At 41.7% G+C, this 12,630-nt stretch overlaps 1 protein-coding gene across 1 annotated transcript in view; it reads left to right on the top strand.

Annotated features, from left to right (window-relative positions):
• The window catches only part of fat2 (FAT atypical cadherin 2), a 91,386-nt gene that overhangs the window by 69,773 nt on the left and 8,983 nt on the right, over nucleotides 1-12,630 (top strand). Inside the window, exons 23-27 of the mRNA XM_069669604.1 lie at nucleotides 2,408-2,849; nucleotides 6,901-7,054; nucleotides 9,920-10,019; nucleotides 10,163-10,311; nucleotides 11,214-11,494. Coding sequence (XP_069525705.1) covers nucleotides 2,408-2,849; nucleotides 6,901-7,054; nucleotides 9,920-10,019; nucleotides 10,163-10,311; nucleotides 11,214-11,494 — 1,126 coding nt within the window. The remainder of the gene's footprint in view (nucleotides 1-2,407; nucleotides 2,850-6,900; nucleotides 7,055-9,919; nucleotides 10,020-10,162; nucleotides 10,312-11,213; nucleotides 11,495-12,630) is intronic.

Genomic DNA, 12,630 nt, shown 5'->3' with positions numbered 1-12,630 from the left:
TAATAAGCTACCTGTTTTCTAGCGATTTCTCACATTGGAAGACACCGTTGCATATTAATGATGGTGATTGCTTTACTGCAACATTGGATGATAGGATCAGTGTAAGAAAGCAGATTGATACGTCAGGTTTACTGAACAGATAAACAGGAAACCCAGGAAATCAATTACTCAAGTAAAAACAGTTATACGGACTGTTTCCTGGAATGATATAAATCACTTACATTTATAAGACTGGTCCGAACGCATATTAAACTTTTAAGTGTGAAGAATACATCCTCCTGCGCGCTGCGTATCTGTGCAAGTGTGCACATACATCATAGGAGCAGAACACGAGTGCAGCAGGCGTTGTTAAATATCGAGCTTTGCCCAGTTGTATTAAAACTCCCCGCAGGAAGCTTGCAGCGTTCGCGCTGAGGATCTGTGATTTATGGAGTCATGAAGCACTGATGCTGTAGCGCCTCGGTCCCTGTGGAGTGTGACTTGACACGGTGCCCGCGTTACATCGGCTGTGCTGATACCGTAAAACCCTTAGTGCGTCAAGCTGTGCTATCTCTGTTCAAATATCCGCCATAAATCACACCACAAGTCACACCAACTCATGTAAAATAGATTAAAAGACAAGCGACAGGCGCCTCGTGTCTCGAGGTTTTCACTTGTTCCTCTGCCAGCGCTTCAGCATCTTCCCATGATAAGCCAAAGCCCTCATCTCCCTCCCCTCCTTGTGTGCTTTCATTGATCCATGTGAAGAATTTCGCAGGTCTGTCCTTCCAAAATGAATCATTCCTGTTCAGTCGTTCATTCTCAGTGTTTTTCATCATCCCAGCTACAGGGGATTAAACTGAATCCTCTGGCAGGGACAGAAAACAAACTGCAGCCGAAACCCTGCAGAGCCTGAACGCTGAGCAACCTGCTCACGCTAAACTTAAGAGTCTTATAGAAGCAAAACATAAAGACTCTAAGGAAGAAGATAAACAAGCAAACTATGGGGGTCATCATCCTGTAGCGATTAAAGACGCATATTGGTATCAATAATGTATCAAGGCCTTGCAATTTGCAAAACACACACTCCATCTTCATATTTAATAAAGACGATATGAGGAGTCTCCTGTTACATAAAGAAAACATGAAGAGATAAAAAGCTGCTGGCTTGTTAGTTGTGGGTTCGCTGAGCGAGCAGAAATGCTGAGAGGCTCCCGCTGATGTTGATGAAATGCTGAATAAATGTGCGCTGCGTTGCGTTGTGCGCGGTGGAACAGCAGCGACGCGGCGCTGACAGCGAAAGCAGACTTCATCTGTGACACAAAAGACATGTCAACAAAAACAGCTTGTTGTTCTTTGATGCTTGAAGTCTCCAAAGGCTGGAAGTAAAACAAAACTAAGTTATTTAACTTTTATCTGGTGAGCATTTGAAACTAAATTTTACACTAAGGCTTTAATCTGTAACACCGAGCTAACAGAAAATCATTGGTAGTTGAGTTTGTGATTTTTGGTTAAAACATGATTTTATCACACAATGTCTCAGCAGCATTTTAAATAACTATACTAAAAGGTTCTGACTTCATGATGAAATACAGTCGTTTAAAAGCTGTTATATCAACGATGATATGTCGTCTAATAACCTTAACAACCTTCTCCCAGCCCAGATTTAACCAAGAAGCTGTGACGTCATTTGACCTTCAAAAAAAAAACAAATCACTTCTACCGGGGGACAAATTACACCAGCGGAACATCGCTGTGATTGAGCACAGAAATCAATTCAACAAGCTCCAAAACATGACGACAATCATAAAAGAACAAAGTCTAAAGTTGTCGTTAATGCAAACTAAGTGCAAACGGATGAAGAAGTAAAGTAAAAGTCAGTTGAACACATTGAAACTTTGTGGTTTTGGTCTTTAATAGGAAACATGTTGGACTTTATTTCTTATTAAAAAGGTGTTGCCTTAATTCAACTTTTAAGAGACGGAGAAACTAAATTGCATCAGTACCTCCCTGAAGGCAAACATCCAAACACAAACGCAACATTTATTACTTGAAGTGAATAAAGTGCCTCTGTGAATGTAATTTAAAAAACTGTATCAGTGGTAACATATGTTCACCATCATGACCTGTTCAAAACAAACCTACCTGAGAGATTCCTCTGAGTTTATTAAACAATCTGATGAAGTATCTTTAATAAAAGGACAGTCATAGTTTTCTAACAATCAGGACAAACTTAAATTCGGTGTCCTTACTTTCCCTCACTCTGACGCTTGCAGACAAAACAGTTTACGCAATGCGTTATCTTGAGCCTCTACAAAGCTGATAAGAGGTCAGCTAATCTTATCTAACTTACTGAGCTTCTTTTCACGCATAGCAGAGCATAACATTATTAGCATGTTGCTAACTGAGCCTCATTTTCCCTCTTCAGCTGGCTGATGGAGAGCTGCAGTTCAGGTTTAGCTGTGGAAACACCTCCCCTGGTTCCTTACTGATCAGATCTGCTCCGGTGGCAGACAGCCGGTGGCACAGTGTCCTGCTGGAGGTCAACTCATCCGCCCTGAGACTGACCCTGGACCAACAGCATCCAGCCTTCACCCCGCTGACCGAGCCATGCAGGATGATGGGCTCCCATGGCGCATTGCTTTTTGCTTCTCTCCCTCAGGCTCCTGACGGCCACCAGCGTCCGTTCATCGGCTGCCTCGAGGGCCTGGAGCTCAACAGGGAGTCGATCAGAGTTGGAGACACAACGGAGTGGACCGGGCCGGGGAACAGGAGGGTGTTTGGGGTGTACCAGTGCTGCAGCAGGGCCGGTCCCTGTGACAACAACCCCTGTGAGAACGGAGGGGTCTGTGAGGAGGACGCAAGCGGAGGTGAGTGCACTGATGATGTCATTTGATTCCCACTTAAAGCCTAAAACCTTTTTCCTTTCCCAAACCCAGTAGGAAACCTAATTTGTGACTTAGCTGATACTGATAACGATCTGATACCAACACCATAAAAAAAGAAAAATTATAACATGGCCCTTTTAAAAACCTGAACAGTAAAAACTGAAGGAACCTAAACTAAGCTGAGCTCCGAAAACAAGCTAAGCTAACATAAGTGGAAGCTTGCAGCCCCTTCAGGCGAGCTGCATCCACCACAGAAGCAGAGAAACAAGGTTTTTAACATGAGCAGCTCTATTCAATGTAGTTCTGACTAATCATATATTCTCTGCTAGCATAGCATTGTTTCAGTTTGCTATTGTAACACGATAAATGGCCAGAAAAGTTACCTTTGGCGGCCATACTACATCCATGGTGGCAGCAATGGGTTCCATGGGTTCTAAGAATTGGTGATAATTTTGGGGGGTTGATAAATTACAAATAGATCAAAAATAAATGTATGACTGTAAAAGCACAATGTTTCTAGTAAGAAGCTGATTGTAAAAAAGGGTTGGGATGTAGCCTAGAAGGAAAATAGGACCCAATAAGACAATAAGAAATCCTCACACACACACATCCTCTTGAGTCTGCCGGGAGTAAAGGGGCAAAAGAAAATAGTGTTTTAGTGTTTCATGCGTACACTTTACAAAGAGGGAGGAACAGACACACATGGCTTGTCCTTGTCATCTTAAACATGTGCAATGTAATCAGAATGTCCCTCCTAGGACTCGGCACGGGACCTTTGTTGCATTTCATCCCCCTCATGTTTTTTGCAATCTCTCAGTCATCTATCAGAATAAAGGAAAAAGCTGTTGTCTCCCCAAAAAACCTCTCAAGATCCCAAGATTTAGAAAACCCCAGCTCACGTCTTAACTGATGCCATCCATCTTCTTTCCACTAAACCTTCTATGTCCTCATTTTCTCCTCAGAGGCCACACAAACACACCAAGGCTCAATTAATGCGTCTCTGAAAACTTTTTTTAAAGGTCACATGAAGGTGTAAAACTACCACAAAATAAATTACGGATCGATTAAACGTGCAGAAACATAATTAAAAAAAGACAATCATGCTTAATTAAAAATCCAATAAGCTGAACACCTGAATTTTAATCGTAGAACGGCGTAACGGACAGGTTTAAATATCAGATTTTTCCCCCATGGTTTCTGCTACACCGTGGTTCTGTACAAATCAGCGCTGATGTCTCTAATGACACAAAAAAACTAATCCGACGATGAAAACTGTCTCCACATTACTGAGCCTTGATTTAAAAACTAAATGAATCCCATCTGTGAGCCTTTTCTGAAGCATACATGTTCAGTCGGAGCCAACTGGCTTGGAAAAGAAGGCCCAACACAGGTGGGGGAGTCAGAAAGTATTCACCGCCTAACTAAGGACATTTTGTAGGATGTCTCTGCGACAGATAAACCCAGAATGACACCATAACTGCATTCTTTAAAGAGGCCAGAGTTGTTTTCTTTCCACACACTGATAATGTGAGCGTGCAAGTTCAACCTCTCTGTCAGGTCACAACTCCAGCAAGCAAGATTTGTGTAGCCTGTTGTCCTTATCAGACTCTCGGCCCTTTATGTGACTGCATGCTTATTACCGTTTTAGGTTATCACTAATTGGCCCAATGCATCAGTTCTCGTCAAAACACAAAAGATAAGAAATTGGCGTCGGAGGGGCTTCCAATGTCTTGCCTTTTGAGTTTTTTATGCATCACAAAGGAGGACGTCTGCCAGCTTGCCTTATTCTTTACTTAGAATAGCAGCTGATAAGCACACCTGCAATTTTACAGATAAAAGCCCAGAGCTTTAAAATAATATTATTCTCATGGGGCTCTGTGAGACTGTGGCACAGACTGCAGGCAATATGTTCTAGTCAGGTGGATATGAAACCGAACATAAAGCTGGAGATCATACAGATCTCTGTGCTGTAAACAAACCAACCCTATAGCTGTTATCGAACCCTGCCGCATGTTGCTTTTCCTGTTAGGTCACTGAACTGCATAATGTTGTACAAGAAAGAAAAAGTCTGCTGTGCCCCGTGGACACAGGTCAGAAGGTTACAGCGGGGTATTACTTTCCTCGGGACCTTATTCATCATCACGTCAAACCACATTTCAGTCCTACTTCAGGCACAGCTGTGGAGTGTGATGCCAAACAACAAGTAAATATTATTTCCCAAAAGATCCTCCCAGGTCGAGCAAATGTAATCAGACAGGCAGCAAAACAATGAAGGCTGTGGATGCTTCTTTATTTATACTGCACAATATGAAGTCCTTCCCCTGCTGTTTTACTGAAGCTTCAATTTTGTTCGCTTCCTGAGGTAGTAAAACGGGAAGGGAAGTAAAAGGGCATGTGAAGACAGGAACTTGTTTTCTTTGTCTTTCTACCAGTTTGAACAGGCCGTTTTAGGTCTTAGTTCGTCATTATAAATAAACACCACAGAAGATATGACAAGGAATAAAGTTAAAAAGGTTAAGCTCATGAGCATGAGGCTTTGGTAACGTGATAAGTAAAGACAAGAAGGACATCCGCGTCCAACGCCATTGATCGTCTTCCCCCTATATGCAAGCCCAATCTCTGAACCCAACAGTTCTCATCTGATGATGGTTCAACCGATGTTTCAGGAGTATTCAACTGTGATTTGTCGATACTACTCGGACTACAAATGGAAAACAGAACACCTCTGATACGAAGACATTGTCCACTAGACAGCATTCGACACTGTTTCTTGATCACTTCAAACATATTTTAACATTCTGTGCAACAATTTCTGTGTACTTATCAGCCTACATTTACACCAATCCCAATATATCTGCAATAACCAGGTACAGGCTGACATTGTAACCCATCAGTTTTAAAATCCAATTAGTGAACCTTGGAGCTTCCTGTATTTTGTTAGGTTCTGTCCCTGAAAGGCCACGAGTGAACTTCCACACTCTAATGAAAAAGTTGACCTTGATACTTAAAACATTCGTTGTAAACCAAAGCAGTTTATAATTAAATTCATGAAGGAGATCTGCATACAGTTTGGTTGTAGTTGTAGTTAATCACAGGGTTGGTGGTTTCATCCCAGAATCCGTGGGCGAGTCACTGAACACCAATCAAAGTTTGTATGTGGTAGTAAAAGTACTCTTTGGAGAAAAGTGTCTGCCAATTCATAAATAGGCAAATAAGCAGGAGGATCCCACAGGCATTGCAATATCCCTGATGAAACTGTTAATTCTGCACAAATGTCTCCAAATGGGGACATTTGGGTGGTTTGGTATGAAAGCTCATTAAAGTTATTAAGGTAAGCAAAATTATGAGCTTACAATTATGGGTGTTTATGCAAAAGTTGTGAGGGTGACTCATACCTGCAGTAAAATAAGGGTGAAAATAATTTGGCAAATCATGTATAATTGATCAAATGTGTAATTTCAAAATCTCTGCTTCACATGAACTTTCAAACTTCAAGGAAAAAGAAATCCATCAGAGAGTTACTGCGAGGTGAAATCTGCTTCACAAACATGGCCATCACTGTCTGCTTAGAAAAGGGAGAATAATAAGAGTCATGTTCCTTAACCAGGAAACAGCTTTCAGCACTGCATCCCGGTCTATTTGGAGTTTGGGCGGGTGTAAATAGGTTTGTTTCTTCCTCTCAGGTTGTAGCTTTTTACTCTTGGATTCTGGGCGACTGACAGGACGTGATGTTTACTGTTGATGTTTCTGATCAGTAGAAGTGTTTCTAGGAACCGACTCTTTCCTAGCAGCTGGACGTGATGACTAGCCGTCTGTTTTTGACTGCAGGAAGAAGAAAAACAAGACTGCAGTTAAATAGTATTGAAGTTTCTGTAGGGTGATTTTTCCCTTTAAATACCAAACACACTCTGGTGTTCTCTGGCTGGATCAGGTTGACCTTTGTTTTGTTTATTTACAGCCTGTAGGGAGAACTTGCTGTGATGATCAGTCGCTCTTGTCTCAGACGTCTGGATGTGTTTTATTTACTGTGCAGAGCCGCGATGCAGGTGTGCAGGACTCTTCCACGGCGCCCGCTGCGAGTTCACCGACAACCCGTGCGCCTCTCAGCCATGTGCCCACGGCAGGGTGTGTGTACCCAAAGCTCAAGGTTACATGTGCAACTGCTCGCTGGACGACACTGACGCAAGGTAAACACACACACACACACATTTCATTTATTTCTTTTTCATTGTATTACTTTTCTAATAAGCAATGCATTATTAATATATTTTTTGCAGTGGATTCTTTACTGTTGTGTTTGCTACGTTCTTCAAGAGCTAATGATGTTTTATTAGTCTGGTTTCACTGGAGAGTTTAAGTGCCCTGTATACATTAAAATCCTATTTTAAAGCTTTTACAGATGATTAAAATGAGGTTACGTATGACTTGTAAGTCCCCTTTAATGTAAATGTTAAATGTTCAAACTCTCTTGACAGCTTCCAACACAAACAAGCACAGGCACGTGGAGTGCAACCATGGTGTTCACAAACAACACAACAAACAGTGTATCTACACAGGGGGCACATCGTGAGAGGCATGTTAGCAGAGAAGCCTCAGTGGTGTACACAGGATGCGTTCAGGGACAGTATTGAGTGTAGGACACCTGTGGATTGACAGCAATTAGACGTCAAAACACAATCATAGGAGTGGGCGATAAAATCTTTTAATGTAAATGGTAAATAACATAAAACAATAATTGTTCTGTAAATTCCATACTCTGTTACATTTGACTATTTCCTTCTTCAGCACAGACATGAACACATGAAAGGGGACAAACACAAACACAATGAACCCAAAATAGTTAAAAATGGAAGCTGGAAGGTTCCAGGTTTGAGGTAAATTACAGCTTCGCTCTTGTCCTCCACGTCTGGCTTATTTCCACTGGCAGACGCATTTTATCGCTGCAGGGTATTCACCGTATTATCGCCCAGCCCGACACAATCACTGTGGTTACAGTCATGAAACAAAAAAAACATTGAGGCATATCGATAGTCCATAGTGAGGCTAAAATGCAAGTTGTTACCCCACCTGTGTAGACAGAAGGATTGATTAAAACAGAGCGTGGTATAGAAACATTAGAAGGTGTCAAACAGAGCAAAAAACAAGAGCCGTCAGAGGACACGTAAGAACCAAACACCGAAGTGAAAAAAGACTTAAGTGGAGGTCAGTCCGGATCAATGTTTGGCTTGTCAACAACCCGTCTGATTGTCTGACTGCTTCTGGTTTTTTTAGCGATTTTGCACCTTCCGGGAAATCAGCGATTCCTTGCAGCTACAAACCATAAAATCCGAGTTGTAATATACTGGATTTCCCATTACCATTTTGTACACTTAATGATTAATCAAATAAAAAAAAAAAGCATCAGTGAGGAAAATTATGCAGCAGTAAAAACTCCCAAATGGATTGTAAACACACAGATCACGTACACACGCCAAATCCTAATCAGACACACAAAGGTATTACCAAGACAAGGCCAACTGAATACAAAGGCCGAGCAGCACAACGCTCATTATACGCAACATCACTAGCACTGGAGTACATGCATGCATTCTGAAAAACTGTGCATGGCCTTGAATTTGCATGTATAAGCTATCACACACACATATACACACACACACACACATACACACACACACACACACACACACACACATACACACACACACACACACACACACACACACACACACACACACACACACACACACACACACACGTTTGTTCATCACTCTACAACCAGCTCATTGGATTCCACTCACACCACCAGCGGCTGACAAAGAGAACAGTCACGTTCAAATGAAATTACAGCAGCATTTGCATATCCCTGCTTTCATTAGTCCCGCCTGTGGAATTGCGTCGCTCCTCGTGGGTATTAACAGCCGTCCGTGGTCCAGGTGGAGTTTTGATTAACTTGCTGAATGAAAAATGACCACCAGTGGATCGTAATTGCAGGAAGTGGGAGTTCGCTGCGTGATTTGTTAAACACGTATAGATGTTTTATCATGCTGTGACGGTGTTTTGATGCGGTTGGATAATTGTCTTAACATGTGCGCACATGATAATCAGTCCGTGTAGCGGAGAGCAGAACATACAAAGTGTGAATTTTGATTTAAGACCATCAACATAAAGTAACATCCTTCAGAACTACATAGAATACAAAGACAAATACAAAACTTTACAACTCAGTTCATCTAAGAACTTTTCTCTCAAACAATCAAAACTCCTTGTCCAAGAAAAAATGCACAACAAATGCTGTATTTTTCTCTCTAACTGCCGGGATATTCTTTCGGTGCTCCACGGCGAGGGAATTCAACACCTGGGAAATGAGCGGGTGAAGCTGAACACCATGCAGTTTTATGTAAAACAAAATGATAGGTTTTGTCAGTATCGCAGCAGCGGCACTTAGCAATCAGAGCTCTGCCAGAAGGTCCTCAGGGTCGTGTTTCGTGCCTGGGCCTGGAAGATGGAGGGCCGCAGTGAAGCTCTCAGTATCATCAGCCAAACTTAACCTTAACTCCAGAGCCAAGGTGGCAGCCTTTGTGCTGCTCTTCACTCCAGCACTCTTGTTCACTCGCTCCATATTCAGAGACACAGCTGTCCACAGAAGTTTGGTCAGAAACAATATCTGCCTGATTTTTGGCCACAATCAGGATGATTTCATGAGTCACAACACCAAGTGAAGAAAAGTCGCACATAAACTTTCCCCATGACAGAAGCAGCATTTATAACTTTAAATTGTGAATTTAGTTTTATATTTTTTACAGAAGGACGACTTGAATTCTTCTCGTCTGAGAGGAAAGATCCTTATTTAAAACTTTCTAAACTCTAACCCCTCGCCCCATAAAGCACAGAGCTTGAGCTAACTTTAGCCCATACTTTTAATCTTTAGGTAACTAAACATTTAGAGGAGAGCACCAACACTGGCGGGGGTTACGGTGCATTGTAACAACAAACCTAAGGTGTATCGATCATTCTTGTCATCACACTTCATGGAACTTCCTTCCTTCCTACAGGTGCCATAATCAGATAGAAGTCTGTACGCCTAATCCGTGTCCTGGAGGCTTTGATTGTCTCGTCACCGACGGCTCCATCCACTGCAACCCGCTGCCTCTGGTCAGAGAGAACAATAATGAATGAATTGACTGTTTTTTAATGGCCTGCTTGAAAGTATATCATAATTCTTAGTTCTTAAGAGAACTTTTGAGGTACATGCCACTTAACATCCACTGGTTTTGTCCTGTCTGTATGTCCACCAGGTTTCCCCAATGATTGGTTACATGGAAATCATTGAGATCAGCCTCAGCGTGCTCGCGTTACTCTTCTTGGTCGGCATCTTCGTTTGCATCAGGAAACGTTACGTTCAGCAGAAGAAGAAGAAGCCGGTCTGTGTCCAAGACTCCAATGGGTAAGAGCTAGCCTGATATTTATTTCATAATTAACGGTCAAAAGCTCTTACAATATTTAGGGTTTTTTTAAACGAATAAACTGAAATATCTCTGTTATATCAACAATCACAATATAGAACCATATCTGTAAAAAACAAACATCACAAATTGCCCTGCAGCTTTGTCTTTCTGCCATTTGTTGTAAAGTGTCGTGGTCATTTCTAGAACAAACAGCAAAGATCAGAAATCAGAAGACTGACTACAGGAAAAGCAACTCTCATGGTTTTATTACACTTGCAAGTGAACACATTAACCCAGCAACAATTGTTTCTGGCTGAATGCGCACAGTAACTTCAGTCTGCCTCTTATACATGCAAGTACACCTGTAGGTTGTACATCACTTCTTCTCTGACACAAATCCTTCTTGACTACAGCCAGTGCACCCAGTAAAAAGGGGGAAACAGCTGAACAGGAAGAGAAAGAAACTGGAGGAGAAGCAGAGTTTCTTAAATTATGCATCTTGAAAGTTGAACAGGGATGTTGGAAGAAACTTGGTCTTGGAAAACTGTTTTACCTGCAACACAGCAGGACAAAAATTGATCTACTCCACAGTTTTCTTTGTTTTTTCAATCTCCTCAACATCCCAAACATCTCAAGAAAGCTGGAACAATCAATTGTCAGACACAATAGAAAACAGGATACACATAACCAGCTGAAAATGGCCCCGACATACTATACATGTAAACAAGCAAGTGTGCATCCAGCAGCCACCAAGCATTATCATGATACGACACAATATGACAAAGCTTCAGTGAACACTTTGAGTTACAGATAATTGTGAAACAGAAGACGGAAAGAATGTGGCTATCTGTAATTACCCCCTAAAGATTTAACACCTGAACATTTCCTTTCACACCTGCAGCTACTTCCAGCACAGTCTGGCCAAAAGCCTCAAAGGAGAAAACCAGGAAATGCACCCTATAGAGATGAGCTCAATGGTCGGTCCAACCAACGACCTTGACCACACGCCGTTCAGGTCGCTTCGCCCACACAGCCAAATTGGTCCGTCAGGAGGCGGGGTTTCGTGTCCAAAGTCACATGGGCCAGTCGTGTGCAGTGTTGCCCCAAACCTCCCTGCCAGGCCACCGTCCAGCTCTGACAATGACTCCATCAGGAAGAACCACTGGGACATGGACTACGAAGGTGTGTATTTATATACGTTTGATTTAAGGACAATGCGCACAGTGATTCTTTATTTATCTGAAAGAGTGATGCAAACAAATGTGCTTAATTTACTTTTGCATTGAACGTATTCACACCATTCACATCTACAAGAGAATTTAACTTGCTTTTGGGCCGATCTATAGTTCTTTGACTGTTTAACACAGATAATAATAGTAACATACTGCCACAAAAACGCATTACGATACTTATTACTTTAAGTATATAAGTCTAAGTTTATTTTTACATATTATTAACAACACTGTTTACAATTTGTTTCACTCTGTTCCACCGATAAAACTTGGTATCAAGGTTTCATATTGGCCATTCACTGAAAATACACATTGTTTTCATTGAGGGCATCTTTGTTTGCAGTCAGTATTGCAGCTGATTTCAAGTTAATGGTAAAAATAATCTATTTGCAACACTTTGCAAAATCACTTGGGGAAAATGTCAACTGCACTGAAGGAAAAAATGTCAATGAGCTGTAGACTAATTCACTCTGGCACAAAGCCACAGAGTAACACAAAAGGTCAGAGCAGGCTGAGCGATTCAGTCATTCAAGGTCATTGTAAACAAGCACTTAATTGTCATGCGGAGTGGTGCATCATGGGAAACACGGGACCGCCCGTAGAGTGGTCCGTCAACACACCATGCTGATTAAACTGTGGGAGATGAAACATTCATAGACGAGGCCGATTGGACGCGATAACATCGGGAAATAACAAAGTGATTTCTCCGTTTCATCTCTGTGTGGCTTTATTTTCCACTCTCTCTTCCTGCGATTGCTTCCCCCCCTCCCCCTCCTCCTCACTCTCTCCCTCCTCTTTTCTCCTGTATGACTTTATATTCTATATTACTCTCATTCTTTATACTGTAACAACCTCCCTTCCGCACAGTCAGCTGTAGCTGTATTCCCCTGTGTCTCTCTCTAAATGTTCCCTTTTCTGTCTCTCTTTTTTATTCCCTATTTTTTTTCTTTAGTTTCTTTTTCTTTTTTTTGACCATTTCTATGACCCTCCTATAAGGCCGCATGCAAAAGATACCCGAGGAAATAACATCAAATAATAATTTAGGCACTGCATTGCAGATGAAACCATGAAAACACTTTTGTAATC

The sequence above is a fragment of the Semicossyphus pulcher genome, unplaced genomic scaffold, assembly GCF_022749685.1.
Source record: "Semicossyphus pulcher isolate SPU_LCO1_2020_fin unplaced genomic scaffold, fSemPul1.0.p SCAF_2, whole genome shotgun sequence".
Taxonomy (NCBI): domain Eukaryota; kingdom Metazoa; phylum Chordata; class Actinopteri; order Labriformes; family Labridae; genus Semicossyphus; species Semicossyphus pulcher.
Note: the sequence above shows the minus strand (reverse complement) of the source record. Positions and strands in the feature narration are given on the sequence as shown.